Source organism: Anoplophora glabripennis, unplaced genomic scaffold (genome assembly GCF_000390285.2).
Source record: "Anoplophora glabripennis isolate ALB-LARVAE unplaced genomic scaffold, Agla_2.0 scaffold808, whole genome shotgun sequence".
Classification (NCBI taxonomy): domain Eukaryota; kingdom Metazoa; phylum Arthropoda; class Insecta; order Coleoptera; family Cerambycidae; genus Anoplophora; species Anoplophora glabripennis.
Window position 1 is genome coordinate 14,839 of NW_019416885.1, and position 23,313 is coordinate 38,151.

The window sequence follows — 23,313 nt, forward strand, 5'->3', positions numbered from 1 at the left end:
CTTTTGCCCAACCTGAAATTATAAAGTTTCAAGAGAAAATACATATAGACATGGAGTAAATTTAACATCTAACAGAAACATAACTTTCCTGTTGTATGATTAACAAACCTAAATATTAGAACCTAATTTACATACGTTTTTATACTACATTTTAATACCACATCATCACTGACAAGAATTTACTAATGAGGACTACTAAAATAAACTTTTACCTTCTTTTTAAAACTACTGATATTTTTTATCTGTTTAAGATCATCTGGCAACGAATTAAATAACAAAGGCGCGTAATAGGAAAACGATTTTCTAAAGGTAGCTGTTATATGCCGAGGTATTATTAATAAGAAAGGGTTCCTTCTAGACCTACTGTGTATTTGATCTGCAAAAATAATTTTTTCTTTTAAATATGTAGGCTTATCTGTAATAATTATTTTCTGAATAAAACACGCAAAGTGAATTTCTCTTCTCACATTCATTTTTAACCAACCATGTTCAACGTAGCTTGGAGTAATGTGATACCTTCTTTTAATATTCACAGAAAACCTCATGCATGTATTTTGTAAGACCTGAATTCTATGTTCATCATAAAATGATAAACAAGGACCTTACACTGTATCGCAATAATCAAATAAGGATACAATTAGAGAATCAACTATTTTTAATTTCACAGGCGTACTTAGAATAAATTTAAATTTGTATAAACATCTCAACCTCGCATACGCAGCTTTGATTATACTATCGATGTGAAATGTAAAAGACAATTTTGGATCTATAGTAATGCCAAGGCTTTTACATTGANTCCTCTGTAGCTGACGGATATAACGAAGTCTCTGTGTAAAAATCAATTTTCAGACAAGATTTTACATGGAAATTCTCGAGGAAATTCTACGGTGACAGAAAGTGGTATCGCAGCCTAGAGTGTTATTAGTTACTACAAAATGTGCAGCAGCTATAGCAAGCATCATCAGAAGAGAACGTTGTTTTAAATCCGAATTCTATTGCTCCAATAAATTTTAATGATCGTTCAAATAGAAATTTTAATTTTGTCTTTAATAAAAACTGATTTTTAAAATTCTACATTTATTAGATTACTTATCGACTCCTGATTGGTAAAGTGTAAGTAACTTACTGATAGTTAATTTGTAAACGTCACTAACAAATGTCTCAACAAATTCAGTAAAGGTGTCAAATTACCTGAGCGTGCAAAAAATATTTGCACTGCTCCAATCTCGCATTTTTTATAAATGTATTCTAAATCTTTTTTCGTTTCATTAGTTAGGTCCTTGACTTACCATAAAAATTATCCAGTAACAATTTTTGAATTACAGACTTTACTGAAGCTAGCACAAAATTTCTTGTATAAAATTTTATCATTAAGAACCCGTTTTTATAAGTAAGTACATCACTGTATTAGAAAAAACTTATATTTCATTTGGTAATAAATAGTACCGTCAGTTTACTATTTTGAATTGTGACCAATAAATACTCGTTATTTAAAATGCCATTGAGCCTTTGAATTCGCTTTGCCGCATCTTTCCCTACCTTATTATAGCATATTAAATTTGTTTGTTTATGGAAAATATGTAAAAGTCTTGAAATAAATTAATTTATCTTCGATTAAAAATATGTTTTGCATGAAACTTAATATAAAAGTGATAAGCAAGTTCTAAGGGCATCTTTTAAAATGTAAGATTTAGTAACCTTTTCGTGAAACGTTTATTTTAAAAAAGTTTTTCACTAAAAAAACAGTAATTTCCAAATTTTCAGAAAAGAGTTACCCAAAATTTCGCCCGTTCCGTTGACCTCACGAATTCTATTCAAAATTCAAAAGTGGTATAAATAATAGCCTGTGGTGATACTTTAAAGTACGCAAAATTTTATGTTGAGCATAGTTTTTGTTTTGGAGATATGACAAGTCGAATCTGTTAATTGGCTTGTTCACGCCAAGATGAATCCAACATTCTCGGCACACTCGTTCAGTGTGTTCAAGATTCTCAAATATACAAAGTGTACAATTTCCTATGTAAAATCTTTCGTTCTTTATGAATCTACCATTAGATTTTACCAAACACTTTGTTTTAATGAGGTACTGCCGATTTTACAAAAACATCAGGATTTTTGCTGAAAATATTCAATTAATCGGTATCTTTATATTGGAGACTTACAAAATCTCGATAGATACTCTAAACCTTGTATCCGAAGGACTTTGAACTAGGATAATTTGGTGGAAGATTTTTTAAAATTGATTCTATTGCATGCATACAAGTATGTAGCCTTACAACAGTTAGGATAAGATTAGATATTCTTTAAGAAAACATCATGTTGTGAAGGACTACGCTTTTTGCAAGTAATGAGTTTACAGTTTCATCACTCAGATCATGTAAAATAATACGCAACTATGTATTTTCTTAAGAGAAGTCTCTTCCAACGGCACCCGAATTCGCAAAAAAAACTGATTGCTCGCCAAACCGAATGACTTTTTTAAGTATTTGCTATATCTTTTAAGTGGATATATAGATCCATCAAGATTTGCTATGTTTTCAGTATAAAAATATCGTTAAATCAAAGATATTTAGCAATAATGCAAATTATTTCTTACAGAAATCCTTTATAACTTTCTTGTAATATATTTTTGGTAAAATATAACGAAAGATTCGAAAATAACCGAAAATTTTACGTTATAAATGTTATTGCTTGTATTTGTTGAGAATTTTAAGATAACGCAAGAGGTCACCGAGAATGTCGGAGTCGCCTTGGCGTGGATGAATCAAATAACGAGTTTAATTTGCCATATCCTAAAAATTAAATGTATGCTCAACTTGAAATTTCGCCTACATTAAACTATCCGAGACTATCACTATGAGCTATCATTTAGACCACTTTTGAATTGAATTCTTGAGGTCGACGAAAAGGGCGAAAAATAGGGTTCTTTTTGGGTCACTCTTTTCCTGCAAAATATTTAGACAGAAATACTTTTTTATATTTATTTCAACTATACCCGTATTTCATAATAATGGGCAGAATTAATGACAATCACAATTAAATTAACGGAAAGATATATAGATAAACCCAAGAATACCTGGTGCACGCCAAACGCAGCAGAAGAATATCTTAAAACTGTGCAATATCGACTGCTCTGGGAGAATTCGGCACACACAATTTATACGAAGAATTTACAAACAGCTCGTACTTCTCTTTGTGAACTGCTAAAAATGGTGAGCGGGATTAAAGATGAAATCACTGCCTATTATTTTGGGATACGACTGTAGTTTATAAATTTCTTTAATTAAGTAATTGAAAAATGTTAGCTACAAATGATTATTCTATATTTAATACATTATGCAAGTTGTCCCGAATAGCATAGTCGTACCTGGTGATAGAACTTTGTTTATAAACATGGGTCCATAAATGCTTAGTTCCTGAGATACAGAATGTTCAAGTTGAAATTCCAGAGAAAACTGTTTTATTCAAAACGTCTAAAGATAAACAAATCAAAATGTACATGCAAGTTTTAATTTTTTTATCCTTTACATGACCATAAACCACAATCATTCACAGTCGGATAAAACTGGGAACCCTAGGCAATAATTTGTCTCATCTTTCGTAGTGATAGTTTCACTTTCATTCACTTCACGTCCAGAAAATTAAAAAATTTTTACAGTTAATGTTGCAGTTTTTATATAATATTATTAATTTTCACGTACAACGATTTTTTTCAAAATCTCAAATAGAATCCAATTCTATATCTATTTGATATTATTGTAAAAACTACAAAGTTAAATATCTGAACATTTTCATTTATTTATCTTTAAAGTTGGATCATATTAGCGCACTGTAGCAAGGCCGAGCGTAGCGTCGCGACGCGTCGCGTCGGCAGAGTGATGGCCGTGTTTGGCCTGTTTGTAAAAATAATCTCACATAACCGAGACTCGCCCGTTATTTTGTTACTTGTTCAACTCTAGTGACATTCTTTTATATTAGTAGTCTACATTGTCATTGAAATATGTGCTTATACAAAGTTTTCATAAATGATTATAAGCCACGTGACCAGTAATTTTGTTTGAAACAGTAATGTTATTTCCTTCATGTTGGCCATTAAATTTCGGTAAAATTAAATATTATTAAAACAATAAGATCAAGATTACGTTAAAACACAACATTTGTTTCACCGACATTCATTAGTGTAATTTTTCTATTCAACTAATCAGCGGTTGCATTATCTCGAACCTAAGCATAACGGTTTGTTGCTGTTCATTGTAAACGAATCATTAATATTGGTGGCGCCAAGATTTAGGGATTATTCGTTACCAGTACCAGTCGTGCAATGTTGGGTTGTCTAAGCTCGGAGATCACGTGGCTTGTAAACATTTATGAAGGCTCTGTAAACAGAAGAGCTTGTTTGGTAATTTTCGTAATAGTGAATTGGGAATTACAGCACATGCTGCAGAAATGGAAGACAGAAAAGAAAACAGAATCATGCCATTGAACTTTCGATCGATCAATCAATCGATCACATCCCTTTCAGTAAACTTCCTCGAAACACACCAATAATTTCGTCTACCCCATGGTACGGAACACACCCTTTCCTATAATCCCCAAACGAAAAAATTCGCAAGAATTCAATTTTCGTTTAGGCGGATCCTTTCCTCTTAATATCCTCGAAGTGATACTTGAGTTTCGTCTGCCCGTGAGTGCGGACCGCACCCCTTCCTGCATCACAAGAACGTGAAAATTCGCAAAAATTCAATTTTTGTTTAGGTGGGTCAAATTCTTTGCCACATCTCCTTCATATAATGTCCTTGAAGTCATGTCCGAGTGTCGGCTTTCCACGAGGTGTGGAATACACCTTTCCCTACAACCTTCAAACGAGAAAATTGGTAAAAATAAAATTTAAATTTTTGTTTAGACGGATCCAATGCTGCACCGCACCTCTTCTATTTATTGCCCTGGAACTTATACTTGAGTTCCGTTCATTCTCGATGTGCAGATCACCCTTTCCTGCAACCCCAAACGAAAAAATTGGCAAAAAATACATTTTCTTTTAGGCGGGCATCCCCCAAACGAGAAAATTCGCAAAAATTCTATTTTCCTTTAAGCGGGTCAAATTCTTCACATCTCTTCCATTAATGTCCTTAAAGTAATCCCCAAGTGCCATTCTCCCCTGAGGTGCCGAAGACCAAACCCTAAGTGGGGTAGAAATTCAAGTACCACTTTGAGGACATTAAATGGAAGATATGTGACGAGAAATTTGACTCACCTAAACGAAAATTTTTGCGAAATTTTCTTGTTGGGGGTTGTAGGAGAGGGTGTGTTCCGTTCCTCGGGATGGCCGACACTCGGAGATTACTTCAAGGAGATTAAATGGAAGAGATGTGGTGAGGAATTGGACCCGCCTAAAAGAAAATTGAATTCTTGTGAATTTTCTCGTTTTGGAGTTGTAAGAAAGGGTGTTGACTAAAAAACGGGCCCGCCTAAACGCAAACCTGTAAATTAAAGATATTTCTTGTTTCGGCTAACGTCAACCTTGATGGATCGAAATTTCAGTAGCATACGGAATTTCCACCGAATGCTTTTGTAGTAAAGCTTTAGTTTCCTAGGCAAACGGTGCTATAATATAGCCGTAATATAGCCTTAATATGACGGTAAATGACATCCCAAAAAACATTTTCTCAAGAGCGGTAAACACACCCACGAAGAAATAAGTCCCTGAACTTATCACCCAAGATATCAAATTTTTTCATAAAAAATTCAAGGTCGTTGATGCTGCGTTAGTGCTTTTTACTGCTTCATTTATTTTCTTTATTGCTTCTTCAGTTTCAAAATTTTTTTATTTTCTTTTAATTATATGAAGGTCAGCCTCTAAAATGTTCAGAATTCAAACAAAATTTATCATTCATTAATGTTTCTAAATGCTTTCGAGTGATTATTACTTTTTATTTCAAAGTCAGCCACGAAAATGTCTACCTACACGTTATTCGTTAGTGCTTCTTAATGCCTTAATTAATTTTTGTTTTGGCAATTTTAGTTTAGCAATATTTGATTTTTTTATTTCAAGGTCAGATTTCAAAGTGTTTGGGAACTAAAGAATTTTTATATTGTTCGTATTTCTTAGTACTTTAATTATTTTCGTTGGTACATCTTTAGTTCCAGCAATATTAGATTTCCATTCATGTCAAGGTTAATCTCCAAAGTACATTTGATGTCACTCATTAATTCCTGGTTAGTGCTTTTTAATGCTTATATGCTCCCATGGGTTTCTTGTTTTGATTATTTTGTTATTTAAAGTCAGCCCCCAAAATGCATATCTAAAGGAATTTAACGACATTTGTTAGTGATTCTTAGTACCTTAATTATTTTTATTAGTGCATATTTTATTGCAGCAATATTTGATTTTTTAAAATTTCAAGGTGAGCCCAAAATTTTCAAAATCGAAACGCAATTACTGTTAATTATTGCGAATTAGTTCGCTTTAGAGACATACTTAATTTTTTTCATTTCAAGGACAGTCCCCAAAGTATTTCGCATCTAAATGATTTTTATATCGTTAGTTAGGGCTCCGTTGGTGTTTCTTACTACTTTAATTATTTTCGTTGGTACATATTTATTCCAGCAATATTTAATTTCCTTTTATGTCAAGGTTAAACCCACCTAGTGTTTCATATCTAAAGAAATTTGATGTCACTCGTCAGTGCTTTTCAGTTTTTCGATCGTTTTTGTTTGTGCTTTCTTAGTTTTCTTATTTTGATTATTTCTTTATTTAAAAGTCAGCTTCCAAATTGTTTCATACTTAAAGGAATTTAATGTCATTCGCACCCGTCGATTTGATCTGTCGACGGGTGCGAATGAATTAGATTTTAGATTGGTTTGCAGGCTCACTCGCCACGTCTGTTCAAGAAGCTTGTAACGTAGTAGCCAACCCAGAAATTATTTACCAATTAGATTGTAAAGTCCATATCCCTAATTGCCATAGTGAGCAGTTCCTTCACTTTCGCAAACCTTTAGTTAGTGGCCAAATCCACGAATTTTGGGTACACCTAATCGTGGACTTGGAATTTTAAGTAAATCTAAAATACTCCGTTAAAGTATCTCGCATACTTAAGATGAGTGGACTACAGGTAAAGAAAAACATTGGTATTATGGATTTATTTGTGTTATATTATATGAAACAAAAAACAATAGAGTAAAGAAATAGACTTCAGAATGAAAGAAATATGACATATTGCCTTTAATTCGCGAATTAGACAAAGCAGTTTTTAATGGGTTGCCGTACTATGTTGCTATTAGTCCAATAGTTAGAGGCAAAAAAAAAGCTTGAATTTACTAAGCCTAGTTTTTTTATAGTTACAGTAGTAGTAAGTACTCAAACATACTGTGGTCAGTCAAGTGAAACTGAAAACAGGTGTCTCTAATACACTATCAAAGTTGTCGTCTATCCTGATAATAATAGTTATTTATGCAACAAGTGCAAAAAGTAAGTGTTTATTGCACGCGACGTGAATTTGTCCAACGAGGCCGTTAGGCCGAGTTTGACAACACGTCGAGTGCAATAAACACTTTTTGCACGAGTTGCATACAATATTTTTTCTACGTTCATGAAAAAATAGTATATTATTTAACGAGCGTATAATGTAGGCTATATTACACGAGCCGTAGGCGAGTGTAATATAGCCATTATACGCGAGGCAAATACTATACTTTATCTACGACTACTCACTCATCATATTGTTTAAAAAATAATAATAATTTGTAGATTGGGAAACATTTATTTAAAATTAGAAATTTTTATAATGAATTATTTAAAATTAGCGTATGATTGGATTGCTGTTACTAGGGCAACTAAAGTTTATTTATTTATAAAATTAATTGTAAGGTTATGACAATTATTAAAATGTATGGTTGGAGGTGTTTTCGTAGTATTAATATTTACATCACTGGTCTTATTGGTAATGGCAAAATTATCAATAGTAAAATTNTGTTATATTAACCATAAATAAAACGATCTATTACCTCAGTAGGTACGACAACTTTGATAGTGTATCTGAGACACCTGTTCTCAGTTTCGCTTGACTGACCACAATATGTTTGTGTAAACAACTACTGTAATTAACTATCAAAAAACTAGGCTTAGTAAATTCTATATGTACATTAATCATGAATAGGTCTACTGATACTCCTTTTGTCCCTTAGGTTATTGTAAAATAAACAAAATTCGCAAAATAGTACGCAAAAGTATGAGCAACGATGATTTTATTATCGTGTGAAAGCAAGACAATAATCTTGTTCCAAAACTTAGCTTTTATTTCACCGAACAGCAGCAGTTTATAAGATCGTCCAAAAAGTCACTTCGTCTGTTAACAATGGGTCATTTGGCGGACGTTAAACCAGGACACGGAGCAGTAATGTGCCTAACCTTAATGAGTTTTTACTGCATTTGGAATTACAAATCATATTTAAGAATAGAACACAAATTATTTCAATATTTCAACTTGAATACCCTGCATCCTAAACAACTCTCGACACATGTTTATGGGAATTTTTTATTTTACTTCGAGGAGTTTTATCATCAGGTGAAGTTTGGCCTATGCAATTTGGGACAGTCTATATCATGTCTATATATTTACTAAATGTGTACAGGCTGAAAAAAAAGGATGTTCTGCAACAGAATATGGTTTAGTTTTCGGAATCTTCGAATTTGTAGTATTTTTAATTAGTCCAATATATGGACAACATCTTAATAAAATAGGACCTAAAATTACTTTTAATGGAGGAATATACACTACTGGAGTATGTGCCATTTTGTTTGGGTAAGTAATTTGTCTTTAATTATGAATCATATTTCAGATTATAATTTTATAATGTAAAATCTAGAAAATAAAGAGAAAAGCAGTAGTTCTAATGCAAAAATTAGAACACGTATTTCTATCCGGTTAGTACTTTATGAAATATTTCTTTTTGTAATTCTTACTAAAAATAGTGTAGGTATTACCTAACTGTTTAATATCTACGTTAATTTTCTTACTAACGCTCGGATGAAGTGTTTATTTATTTTGACCGAGGTGTGGCTTATTACTTTGAAAATACATACATTTAGAGATATATTTATTTATTTACCAGTCTCATATGTAACCGATTCTTAAAAATGATTTATTTCCTGGGATATTAGTAAAAAAAACACTTAGTTTGTAAAACTATTTTTCATCTAGAAATTGTTTATTACGATCGTTTCGGGTTTTACTCCGTCTTCAGATAACATCATCAAACGTGAATTATTATAAAACATTATTAAAAACATTTTAAAACTTACATACGTAGATATTGTTTAAAACTTTTAAATATATTAAGCCAAACATAATATAAATATGACGTGAAAATATTCTGGTTTAAAACGAACCAAATCAGGGTAAGGAAAGTTCATAAGAAATCGTATAGATTTTTATTTTATATTTCATAGGAGATATACAAGGTAGTAAAAAATTTGCAATACATATCTAATTATTTACTTAGGTCAAAATAAATACGTGATAACCCATCAATGAGACTGTTATTATTAATCGAATTTTCATTTCTTTTTATTTGAATCATTTTTAAAATACATCTTTTATGACAATTACTTTCATTATTAAGAATTTTAATATTATTCAAATCGATCAATTATTCTGTGGCATGTTTTGACAAGGCAATGCTATTTATAGGTATTTTCATTTCTAATATTATTATACAGGGTGATTCAGAACTTATCCAAAAAAAAATTCTGGATGTACAGGGGACCCTTACAAATACAATTTTGTAAAGAAAAAAATAAAAAAGGGCAGTTCGAAAATGATTTAAAAATACACTTCTGCACGGCACTGGAAACTGGTCCACTGTAAAACTTGACCTCGCACAATGCGACTGGCATGGCGGTGTCATAAAAACCGACAAAAACTTTCGCAAGAAAAGAAATAAATATAATTTTATAGCACCTATTTTATATCGGCAAATTCAACTGCTTTAGTCTTTATTAATTATTAAAATTAATTTGTGTTTTTAAATAATAAAATCATTTGACATACCGGATGTTACAACAACAATTGTTCAAAATCTTATCCACCAACGTGTAAACACATTTAGGTCCGTCTTAATCAGTTTCTACGAACTGACACAAACGTTGTCTTGCTTCACCATAACACAAATGCTTTACCATAATGCAAATGTTGTCTTGCTTCACCATAAATTAAAACGACATCCATCAACTCCGAGTTGCTATACACGCAAACCATTTTTGACACTAACTACTAAAAAACTATTGTAAACATCACAGATAACAGGTAAACACTATCGCAACGACGATTACAAATTCGGATGTCAGTATTCGAAGTCGCTGAGGCCACGTTGCTCTCCACGCGTATTGCGAATGACACTAGAGACTACAGTTGTCCAGCTATGTAGTGGTTGAATGTACTATAACTTCAATAATTTTTTTCTCGGAAACTATAAGGTTTTTACAAAAATTTTTTCTGCGATATTGACTCCATTTCTCATGCTGCATCTATTCGCAAATTTTTTTGGATAAGTTGTGAATCACCCTGTATTTATGGTTATAAATTCTTCTTCTATAAATACCGTTGCAATCATTACAATTTATTTCATAAACATTTGTTTTATTTTGATGAGGAATTATTGGTTTCAGAATTGTAAAAAAAAATAGTTGTACAAGGTTTTTTAATATTTTCACTTTTTTTTTTAAAATACCGAAATATGTCAAATTCAAAATTCAATTTAATAAAGAACAGAAGTAATTTGGTGACTATTTGAGTTTTTTAAGATTTTTGCAAAACAAACAAAAAATAATATTTACCACTATAAGAACAAAACATTACGCATAATATCGTATTTTGATGCAAAATAATTCCCAGTCGGTTTCATAAATATTATCAAATCGTACTAGATAGAGATATTTAAAAAACTGATTTTGGGGATAAACGTTGGGGGTGGTTTTCACCCCCTTAGAAGGTTTTTCCGCAGATAAAGAAAGTACGTATCTCTTATAAGTATTTTGTACTAAGTATTCACTAAATTCTATTTTTTGAGCTATAAATATTAAAACATAATATAAAATTACTTCCTGATAGCTTCAGATTTTTAGTAGAAGCATAATGCTTCGCAGTTATATTTATTTTTATAAGAATATGCAAAATATGATTAAAGATAAGATTATTGTTTTTACAGTAATAATAATATCAAAATGTAGTACCAAATTACAATTTATTTTTTATCTGTTTAACTTTATAGCGCACAATGTAAGTAAGCAAGTCCCTCTCTGAGTAACCCCATTTACAAGTCTGCAGAGATGAAATATCAATATAAGTATATAAATAGTTAGTCTAGTATAATTAATTAAAAATTTAAATTATTTTTAGTCTCCTGGACAAGGTAGAAGGCCATTATCCTTTTATAATTTTAAGTTTTGTAATAAGAATCGTAGAAGCATTAGGAAATGCAGCATTTTTGACTGCAAGTTTTGCTATAATTGCAAAAGAATTTCCCGACAATGTGGCAACAACTTTTGTAAGTATTATTTTTTGTTCCATATAAAGGGTGTCCCAAAAGTAACGCAGGATTTGTATTGTGCGCCATTTTCATTCTGAAACGTTGGCAGCATTCTGCAGGGTCACATGTTATACTAAACACGTTGCGGCTAGAAAAAATGGAGCGCTATACGACGGATGAGCGAGTGGAGATTATGAATATTCATTACAAGTACGGAGATTGTGTAGCTGAGACTGTGCGCAAATTACGTGGTGTGGATTTTACGCTGGTGGGGTGATTGGTCCGTTCTGTTTTGAAAATGAGGCTGGAAACGCAATGACTGTCAATGGAGAACGATATCGACAGATTGAACTTTTTGTAGTTTCATTTGATGGCATGGATTTAGATGACATGTGATTCCAACAAGATGGTGCTACTTGTCATATGGCAAGTAAAACTATCCACTTGCACTTACAACAAAAATTTAATCTCACTAACAGTGAAGTGACTTAGCCACCAAGATTATGCGATTTTACGCCATGCGACTTTTCCTGTGGGAATTCGTCAAGGTTTATTCTGCCCAAATGAATACCATTCCTAAATTAAAGGCGTAAATTCGCAGATTTATCAACGAAATTCAGCCACAGTTATGCGAGAGCGTGATATAGAATTTTCTTGAATAAAGAATGGGTCGCGGAGGATATCTGTCCCATATTCTCTTTCATATTTAATGTCTATCCTCTAAAAATATGTAAAAACTTTGCCAACTTTTTAATTATTAAAATATGAAATCCTGCATTTCTTTTGGGACACTTTTCATATAATGTAAAATATATATATTTTTTATTTTTTCAGCCATTATTGTGATTTCCTTAATTTCTTAAATATATAATTTCCTGACCATATAATTAATTCTTGAAAATTATTTATTTTCTGGGTTACTGGTCAAAATAAACACTTAGTTTAATTCATTCATACATTATTTATTACGATCGTTTCGGGTTTTATCCCATCTTCAGATAACAGCATCATTATAAAAATTTTCTCATTTCTAAATTTTCTAAAAATATTTTTACATCTATTAAACAAAAACATGTGTTTTTAATAATGTTTTTGTTTAATAGATGTAAAAAAAGATTTTAGATTTTAACAATTATGTATATAAGAAATATTTTTGTAATCCATGTATATAATGGTGTTATCTGAAGATGGGATAAAACCCGAAACGATCGTAACGAATAAATAAATGTTAAAATGAATAATAGTTTTATAAACTAAGTGTTTATTGTGACCAGTAACCCAGAAAATAAATAATTTCCTTAATTTCGTTAGTATCTAGTTTTGTATAAATATGTACCTAATTTTATAATACTTACGAGTAGGTATACGAAAAAAAACGTCCAAAACACCGTTGATCCAAAATTAATTTTGAAGAAGTTATAGAAGTTATTTTGAAGAAGTAATAATAAAAGATACTCAGAATTTCGTAGTCTGTAGGTAATTTTATAATATCTCTGCCAGCGAAAATTTTCTTTATATACAGTTACGAAAAGAATTTTTGTTTTCGGAGTAACAGACTAGCGATGAATTCCTTATTGAAAAATAAATGAGCTTTGCTCTATATAAATTTTTGTATCCGTTCTATCTTCTAGTCCAGCGGTATTCAAACTGTGTTCGGCACAACCTCTCTGGCGCGACTCAGTCAAAAATTTAAAATTTTATTATCGATAATTACAAAATTCAAAAAATACTCATAAAACTTTTTATTTTTATAAGTACACGCGTATAAGTTACTGCAAGAGTTTTATCTATTTATGCAAGTGCAAGTAAGTCGGCTTATAACTTATTGGCTAGAGATTTATAAGGACTATCCTGAAATTGTTGACCAGGTAATAAATGTATAATGCCTTTTGTAACTACGTACCTCTGCAAAAAATCATTTTCCACGTATGTAAGTAGCAACAAAATATCGTAATACGCTTAATGCAGAATTTGAAATCCGATTGCAACTTACGACAATAGCACCTGATTTTAACATATTATGTAAAAATATTCAAGCACATCTCTTTGATTTTTACGTAGTGGAATATTTATTTTGTTAATCGTAATATTTGTAAATATATTAAATAATCAGTAAAAAATGTGTTCGAAAATTTATTTTAGGTGTAGGGGTTCCTTAAAAAAATCTAAATGTTGGCGGGGTTCCGCAAGTCGTAAAAGTTTGAAGACCGCTGTTGTAGTCTCTGGTGTGCAGCCAGTTTTTTTTTTTATATATAAATGAGTATTTTCGAAAAAAATAATAAATTCTGATGTACTGTCCAAAATCTATCAAAAATTTTTCTGATTATTTTTCTGAAAAATGTGCTATTTATGAGCTATTCCGCTTTTTTCTGGGTATAGAGACAAACATTCTCCCCTGTTGGTCTACAAAAACAGGACTGGACAAGAATATGCACAGCATTGGATGGATCGATTACTAATGTTATCATCAATAAATATTATAAAAAATTCTTGTGTGAAAGCAATGTCTGCCTTGTTCTCCCGTGTTAATTGCATTGTATTATTTTGTGTGGAAGATATGGTTTATACTACCAATACAAACAGATTGGGATCAGCAAAGATTACTAAACTACATAATTTAATTCGATACGACATATATGTATATTAAAAAAAAATACTTGTTTTGGTACACTTTAGATTATTAATGAACATTTTCTTGTCGAAGATTAACAATTTTCTTATGTATAACAGATATGGTGCCAATAGTTTTTCTGCAATAACATCCACTTAATAGTTAGAAAGTGAAACGAAATAGCTCGTAAACAGCGTACATTCCCAAAAAATTGTAAGAGTTGTTTTTGGTAGATTTAAATTTATTTAATTATTTTCGGAAGAATTCAGTTGCGTACTTTGGGGCCCCGCACATCGGTAAAAGTGTTAGAACTAAAATTCCACCAATTAAAAGACCTCTCTTCGTTTATAAGTTGCACCAAATCTGTTTCGAATCCGTTTATAGATTATTAACATATAATAAAAATACTGACTTATTTTTCAAAGTATTTTAATGCTTTGTATCTCAAAAAATGAATCTCCTAGGACAAAAGCTTACACTTACAACTTACACTTATTTTTTAATAAGTAATTCATCTCTGGAATTTCAGAATTTCAAGTGAAATCTAAAGAACCACATGATAGTACCTGAGCATATATGTACATCTACTCTAGTAACATTTTTGACGAAAACGATATTATTTGAAATTTAGTATTTAAGTTCTATTTGCCCATTTGATAAAGTGCCAATATATCTTGGTTATTACTTTTACAGATTTCTTCTGACCAAAAATAGTATGTACCTATCCTATTTTAGCCGGTTAGCCGGGTTCTGATTTCAAATATTATATATTTTTTTAATTTTGTAACTAGGCATCTCTAGAAACATTTTTCGGTTTGGGGCTAATAGTTGGACCAACTGTTGGTGGAGCTCTTTATGAAGTTGGAAGGTATACACTGCCTTTCGCAGTTATGGGCTCTGCCTTGTTTATGTCTGCTATCTTAACAGCTATAGTTTTACCAAAACATGAAGCCGGTACAGACAGAGAAGCTGGACGTAAGTATTACCTTACTTATTACTGATCTGAAATAAATCATTTAATTTAATTAGATATCTCAAATTTAAGTTTTCAAATAAGTTTTGTACTTTTTCCTTTCACATTATAAAATACTTCACTTCTAATTATAACTATTTAACTGTTTATACATTTTAACAGACCATGTTATCTTCAATATTTAAGGAATGTTATCACTAACTGTAAAAGTTTTTCGAATACGAATATAGAATGTCCCATTAAATAAAAAACTTACTTTTTCACGATTCGATCGAATTTGCGATGATCTAGTTGGTAATTCAAAGGTTGCTTGGGATATTTTTTAGAAGTGATTTAGAAAATCATTTTAGGAATTTTTTTTATTAAAAATCTATCAATACCAGCTACATAGCCTTAATCCATGTAAAATATCTTTATCTCAAATTTCATCGCTTTATAGTGCAGAATATTATTTTTATACACATTTAATGTTTTAATTATACAGTGTAGGAAAGTACCGATGGTCTATCAGAAATAAGAAGTGGATCTTATTTGTGGAAGGGCGAAACGGGCGGTGACTAAGAGACGCCTTCATTATAGCCATCCTTCTCTATCGCATGGATTTCTATGGCTTACTTTGTCGCTCTCACGTAACTTCAGATAGACCATCGGTACTTTCCTACCCTGTATGAAGGTTCTGCTTAAAAATTTAAAAAGCTTTGAAAGAAGCAAAAAATAGCCAATTACTGATTATAACTAGTAATTAGTATTCTTTAGGCATAAACTATATCCATATTTTTAAACAGGACCTAATATTTTTAAAATTTTAAGCTGATGTCAGTAATTGATAAATTTTCATCTTCAGGCATTTCTAGATAGAAGTCTGCTTAAAAACAATATTATGTATTATAAATTGATGAAATAGAGTTTTTTTTTTAATAAAAAAAACCTAGTGATGAAGAACTAGACCATTATAACATTTACACTAAGTACATCTAGAAGCTTGTTTCTGTTCTAGAAGGAAGTTTCTAGAAGGAAAATATTTAAGAAACGATTCCTTGCCAAAAAGGAAGTCTTCTATTCAAACTTATTTCCAAAAATGTCTTCTATAAGAGTTATACTCATTTATATTGGCCGCTACAAGTTACAGAATTACCTTTCACTTCCTTAGCGTCATCTAGAAATCTTTGGCCTGCTCTTGTTGTTCTCGGACTAGGTTCTATGGGGGTGGGCCAGCTATTAAAATCTCTAGCTCCTCTCTAATATTCATTTCGGTTCTTATTAGGACCAAAAGTTTTAAAAAACATATCGCAGAAAATGACCACACGCTCAAACAGTTACTTCTGAAATGGAAGCACTAAGAAGATTACCTACTCATATATTAGCCACTCAACAATTTGAAGAAATTATTAAATGTTATTAAATAGCCAAATTTTTAAATGGTATTCTCTGAATTTCAATTTTTTTATAAAAAGATGTAATGAAAAATCGTTACGGGTTGACATTTTCAACCCCTTTCGAGAATCGCAGAAGATTAAATAAAGAAAGATACAGTAACATTTCAAATTGCATTCTTCTCTTCTGTATTTCTCCAACTGAGCGAAATATATAATCTGGACCCAAAGGGGTGTAACTTTGACAGCAGGCGATTTTGGAAATAGAATTGTTGCTAGACTGTTCTGGTTTATTGGGAAAACGAATTAGAATTTTTTATATTATATTAATATTATTTTATTATATTATATTTTTATATTGAAATATTAATTTACAAAAGTAAATTTCGACATAAAACTGTACTTTTTACAGCGTCAATATTCAAAGCTCTCAAGATTCCAGGAGTGATGTTAGCTGCGGCTAGCATTATAGTGACAAGTATTTCCATCGGGTTTCTTCAAGCCACATTCGAACCTCATCTTCGGCCCCTTAATTTAACAGGCATTGAATTGGGGCTTATGTTTGTAGTAAATGGAGGAACGTACGCGATTATAGCTCCAGGATTTGGATGGCTGTGTGATCGGTTCTATAATCCAAAAATTGTTACAATTGTAGGAACAATACTTGTCGCTGCAGGATTCATGTTAATTGGTCCCGCACCTTTTATACCTGTACCAACGTAAGAATATTTTTTTATTAATATACAGTGCTATTTGCTTAAAACCTGTCATAGGCCAACTTTTTTATTTGAAGTGATAGACTAGTACTTCCAAATGCAAAGTTGTAGGAAATAACTTGATAAAGAAAAATGTACAAACAATTATTTCTGGTGTTACCAGATTTCTGCAGTAGCTACAAAAACGATATTTTTTTAAAAAGCAACACCGTATTTTTTAACATAATTTGACAAACCTTCAAATTCTAAATAAAAAATGTTATGTCACATTTCCTTATTGGAGTAGCCGTTTTCGAACAATCAACAAAAACAACGAAAATAATCAGCAATCGGCAGGAACTAAAAGAAGCTAAAACAGCAATAGGCCTTGAATATTAAACAAAAATTGAGTTGTTTGACAGGAGCTATCATTATTGTATTGTCATTGTGTTATTTGAAAGCTGTTGTTTTTGAATGTGCATAAAAATAACGTTTCAATTCAGTTGCTAAGATGAATCAATTATTTAATCCAAAAGAGAAAGTTGAATTAATTTTTCTTCATGTTAATGGCTTAAGTATAAACAATACGTGCGGTGAATTCCACGCAATTCCCGATAAGCCTTTTCCAAATCCGGAATTTTTAAGAACTAACTTAGTAAAACTGAAAACAACTGGTAGGATCTGCAAAACGCTGAAAATCATCTTCGCAATAGAATTAAAACGTTACTTTTATACACATACAAATACAACAGCTTTCAAATAACACAATGACAATACAATAATGATAGCTCCTTTCAAACAATACAATTTTTGTTTAATATCCAAGGCCTACTATTGATGTTTTAGCTTCTTTTAGTTCCTGCCGACTGCAGATTATTTTCGTTGTTTTTGCTGATTGTTCGAAAACGGCTCCTCCAATAAGGAAATGTGATAACATTTTTTATTTAGAATTTGAAGGTTTGTCAAATTATGTTAAAAAAATACGGTGTTGCTATTTAAAAAAATATCGTTTATGTAGCTACTGCAGAAATCTGGCAACATCGGAAATAATTATTTGTAAATTTTTCTTAATCAAGTTATTTCCTACAACTTTGCATTTGGAAATACTATAGTCTATCACTTCAAATAAAAAAGTTGGCCTATGTCAGGTTTTAAAAAAATAGCACTGTATATATTAATGAAAAATAGAATATGAACCAATAACTATTTAATTTTAGGATATTATGGTTGACCATTTGTGGATTGGTTTTGCACGGTTTAGGCATGGCAGCGCAGTTAGTTGCTTCCTTCACAGATGCTTTAAGGACAAGTGTGTAAGTATGTATAACTATTAAATAATATATCAACACCAAACGACCAAATAGCATCTTTTAAATGTAAGTTGCAGGTAAAAAGTGTTTCTATTTACCCAAAATTTAGTAAAGCTTTTGATAAGAAAAATTATCCGATTATGCTTAATAATCTTGCTGAAGTTGATGTGAGTGGGTCTTTATTTAGACCAGGAAATATAGAGGTTAGAGGTACGTATGCATAATTCTGCGATCAGGCTGATTTTTTGTGAGCAGGGAGTGAAAATAGTGTAGAACAATGCTGCTAAAATGTTGTATATATTGTATATGTCCTTAATAAAATAATCAGATTTATTTTACACGCAATTTTGCATTAATCGTAATAAATATCAGTTTTTATACATGTCTCACAAATCACCTATCCTTCAGCAGTTATCTTCCCAATTTTTTTATGAATATTGTTGCAATAAATTACTCACTTAATACTTAATGCACATTGGAACGTGATACATTAATTTTTTGTGGTTGTTGGCTGCATAAATCAATTCCTCTTGTCGCGTATTATCAAATTAAAAAAAGTATATATTATTTTATCTTTTATAGATCCAGAGAAAAGTAAGACTAAAGTTGCGCTATCGATTTTGAATAAGCGCAACAACTTTTTTCTAGAGTGAAAAACGCGATCGATCAGATTCCCCCACCACACCGCCACGACACTTAATGGAAAATCGAACGCTCGGCTAAGTTTCGAAAATTGTTTTATGTGACTTCTCTCTTGCCCGTACAATTAATATTTACTGTACTGAAAAGCACTCCGGCTGCTGATTATGTGCATAATTTTTTTTCGCTCTGCACTTTATTTATTCAACAATAGACCGCCAACTTTGAAAGCCTATTACTCCGCTGTTTATTAACGAATCGTGACGAATCTTTTTTCAAATTGAAGTTTTTTTATTCTCTTTTAGTACATGTAATAAAACACTAAAATCATTATAAATTAAGGGCGTATTTAATTTTGCAACGAAAGAAATTTTTTAAATAATTTCCCTTCGCTATAAAAATGCATTTTTGAGAAAAAACAATGGAACTCGATCGCTTTTTGTTAAATCTACCAATAAAAAAATTGGCGCGACTTCGTGTACCGCTCAGATTTGTACAGATCGTTAATTAGTTAATTGGTTTATAAGGCCATAACTCGCGAAATAATCCACTAATGGATTCCGGCTTTCGTATAAATTGTTTGTCTGCAGTGAGGAATGATTGTGTTATCCGAAGAAGCATCTGTGATAAAATCGTGATTTATTATTGTTTATTTAAAATTGCATAATTGGCGTTTTTTTTGACCGGATTGATATTTTTTTACCCCCGAGCTCTAGACGTCGTTTTGTAGATCTTTTAAAGGCGAACAAAAAATTTCTCTGTAGAACCGTCAGAAAAAAAGTTACAGTCGAAAAACGCGAATTTCTACTAAAACGGCATGTTTGATCAACTTTTACTTTTAAACAATGTCGCCCGCCTTTTTCAGCGTGCGGATACGGTACATATTATTCTACACTATTTTTACTATCTGCTCACAAAAAATCAGCCTGACCGAAGAATTATGCATGAACATGAAATGGTAATTTTCGGGCTAGATTTCCTGGTCTAATAGGGCACATTGTCATGAAGAATTTCCCAATATTTTTGCCAAATCGATTTTCGACCTTGGGACATAAGTGCCAAAAAGATGTCTTCTTTGTCATAACCTTAAATGTCGTGATATTCTGGCAAATTAGAAATATTTAAGAAGTTTCAAACCCCAAGTGGCAAACTAAAAGAATTATAGAATTTATATATTTAAATTTATAGAACATTTTTTACTTTTACAGTACCTAACAAATAAATTAAAATTATCAATGTTACTGAGCATGCGCATTAAAGATAATTTCATGTACCTAAGCGATATAGCCTCGCAACAGGATATTATTCAAGAAAAGTTTGGTATCGGCTATAATAAATCACTTGAAGAAAAACACACTGACGCAGTACAACACCAAGACAAACAATAAAAATAGTAGAAGTAGAAAATGCCAAGATTATACAAAAGAAGAGGAAATACGCTAAAGACAACAGCGATGACTTTATCAACAAGATATTACCTTCGTATGAGACTATCCCGTCCAAGCAAGCGCATTAGGATTAACACGGTTAATGTTAAATTATTCTATTTAAATTTATGAATATTCTTTTATATTGTTTTTTGTAAGTTTTAAGCACATTAGTATATCTATTTTATGAAACACGTATTGGTTGTTCTTAAATACTACTTCTAAATCCTTGTAAAAATAAATTAATTTAATAAATAAAATTTAATATAATTTAAAGTTGTGATTTTTATAATATCTACGTAACTAGGTCAGATTCGGTCTGTACAATTTCAACTATGACAATTTGTTGCGGGTTGCCTAAATATGTGACGTCATACTAAAAGAGTCTATTGAAGTATTATAAAGAAATTCAAGTAATATCTAAGTAAAGACTACGAATACACGGCACAGGTAGTACCAATAGTAAATAAGTATTTTTTATGTTTCAGAGCTCATGGTTTTCCTAACAATTTAGAAACGTTTGGCTTAATATCTGGATTATGGACAAGTACCTTTGCTTTAGGGGCATTTATTGGACCTTCAATTAGTGGTATTCTATACGATAGTATAGGCTTTAGAAACGCTTCAATATTTATAATGGCAATTCATCTTTTTGTTGGATTTGCAGTCACAATATTTATTTGCTTTTCAAAAACTCATCCAGCATATGTTGAAATTAAAGAAGATAAATTGGCAAGTGGAGACACCAGCCTTTATATAAAGTCGCAAAGTCAGAGCAGTACTACGGAGAGTATGAAGAGGTGAGCTGTGTTTACAAAAATGGTGTAAAATTTTATTTAGTCTTTTCCATTCAAAGTTAAGTTTAAATATATACTCGTACGAGTACACATATACGGTTAAAAAAGGCAGGGGTAATTAATTTATGTTTTCTCGGTTTTGTATCTCCAGTTCCTTAGCTTAAACAAAAAAAATCAAACATTTCAGTATTAATTAATTAATTAAGACCTCATTACTTAAGATTTAACCGAGGATTTAACATTTCATATATTATCAGCATGAAGGAATTCCAATCTATTTATAGAGCATATCTATATTTTTTTATAACTTAATTGGCAAACATTTAATTTCATATCAAATAATAAATTAAAATGAATTATTTTTTATTTAATTAATTTAAAGGAAAACATTTTTTATTTGCTTACATAAGGAGTATATTAAGAATTTAGAAATACTTAGCCATAAAAGCGAGGGAGGTTAAAACTTTAAAATAAACTAGGCTATCTGATACGTATTAGGGGATGCTTATTTCAACCCCCTCCAAGGGGCAGAAATTTTAAAAAATTGTCGAGAAGTTGCACAAGTAAAAAATGTGTGTAAAATTTCTTTTGAAAACACCCTGTATATTCTACAGTCGTAGGAGACAATAGGATATACTCACTCGCAACTACAAGTTATAAATTACCAATAAGAAAAAGTAATCGGATGGGAACCACTTTTTTGTGAAACAGTTAGGTTTGAATGTAGAGTAACGTAATTTGGGCAAACGTTATGCTAGGGCACTACATAATCTACCAACTCAAATCGGCATTAATAACACCGGCACACAAAAAAAAGTCGAGTGCAAAGATGTGCACTCCAGTAAGAAACGGTTTCAAGAAAAGTCAATAAAAATATATTTTTCGAAGTCTGGCGATGACTTTTGTTTACACCATTCAAAAGAGCGGAAAAAATAAGTTGATTTAAAAAAAAGTCATCCCGGTAGCTGCTTTCTAAGTGCCACGTAAGAATTTTGAGAAGTCAAGCGCAGCATGGGCATTATGACGTCACAACGCTCCTCTCTCCTGCATGGCTATCGCTCAGCCGCGTGGACCATCGCGCGGATCACTCTGCCTTTAATGAACGTTTACATGGTAATTTCTTAGTCGAATCCATTAAATAAAGGAAGTCTTCTACTTTACAACGAGCCCAAGTTTATTACAAAATATTAAATAGGACAGCCAGAATACCGTTTTTAAGAAAAAAATTATCCCGGCTTCTATTGGTCGGATCGAGACACATTTTTGTTTTTAAATTCATGTTTTTTTAAGCACTATTTGATGTAATTGGTTTGAAATCTGTATATTAAAAAACTGCTGAGATAATGACCCTAGTTGCCTTTTTTTTTGGTTTTTTGTTAATAACTTTTTTATTTTCCAACTTAAAAATCTGAAATTTGTGCAAACGCGAGACAATGTAATTACCTTTCGATCCTTTTTTACCGAATTACGATATCTTGACTGGGGCAGAATATACAGGGTAGGAAAGTACCGATGGTATATCTGAAGTTACGTGAGAGTGATAGAGTAACCCATAGAAATCCATGCGATAGAGAAAGATGGCTATAATGAAGGCGTCTCATAATCACCGACCGTTTCGCACTTCCACAAATAAGATCCACTTCTTATTTGTGGAAGGGCGAAATGGGCGGTGACTATTAGACGCCTTCACTATACCCATCCTTGTCTATCATATGGATTTCTATGGCTTACTTTATCGCTCTCACGTAACTTCAGATAGACCATCGGTACTTTCCTACCCTGTATACGCGCTCGCATTTTCGAGTTTATGAATTTGCAGTAGGCCGCCATTTCGAAATTGAGGGTCCGGATTGCGGGTATTTGTTGAGCACCCCAACGGTTATCTTTTTCTGTAGTTTCATCCAATTTCAGTCAAATTCATTCTTTTTATTTAATGCTGAAAATTTTGCACATTTGTTTCTT

General features: G+C 31.5%; 1 protein-coding gene across 2 annotated transcripts in view; it reads left to right on the plus strand.

Annotated features, from left to right (window-relative positions):
* LOC108913004 (MFS-type transporter SLC18B1-like) overlaps positions 1-23,313 on the plus strand; it is a 34,026-nt gene that overhangs the window by 9,897 nt on the left and 816 nt on the right. Inside the window, exons 1-7 of one of the 2 annotated variants that reach the window (XM_018718455.2) lie at positions 8,694-8,801; positions 11,269-11,276; positions 11,397-11,544; positions 14,929-15,112; positions 16,896-17,202; positions 18,396-18,491; positions 21,043-21,354. In XM_018718455.2, the coding sequence (XP_018573971.1) occupies positions 8,784-8,801; positions 11,269-11,276; positions 11,397-11,544; positions 14,929-15,112; positions 16,896-17,202; positions 18,396-18,491; positions 21,043-21,354 (1,073 nt within the window). In that variant the 5' untranslated portion in view covers positions 8,694-8,783. Of the gene's footprint in view, positions 1-8,631; positions 8,802-11,268; positions 11,277-11,396; positions 11,545-14,928; positions 15,113-16,895; positions 17,203-18,395; positions 18,492-21,042; positions 21,355-23,313 lie in introns of those variants that run through there. The other variant, XM_018718454.2, reaches the window with a different exon arrangement.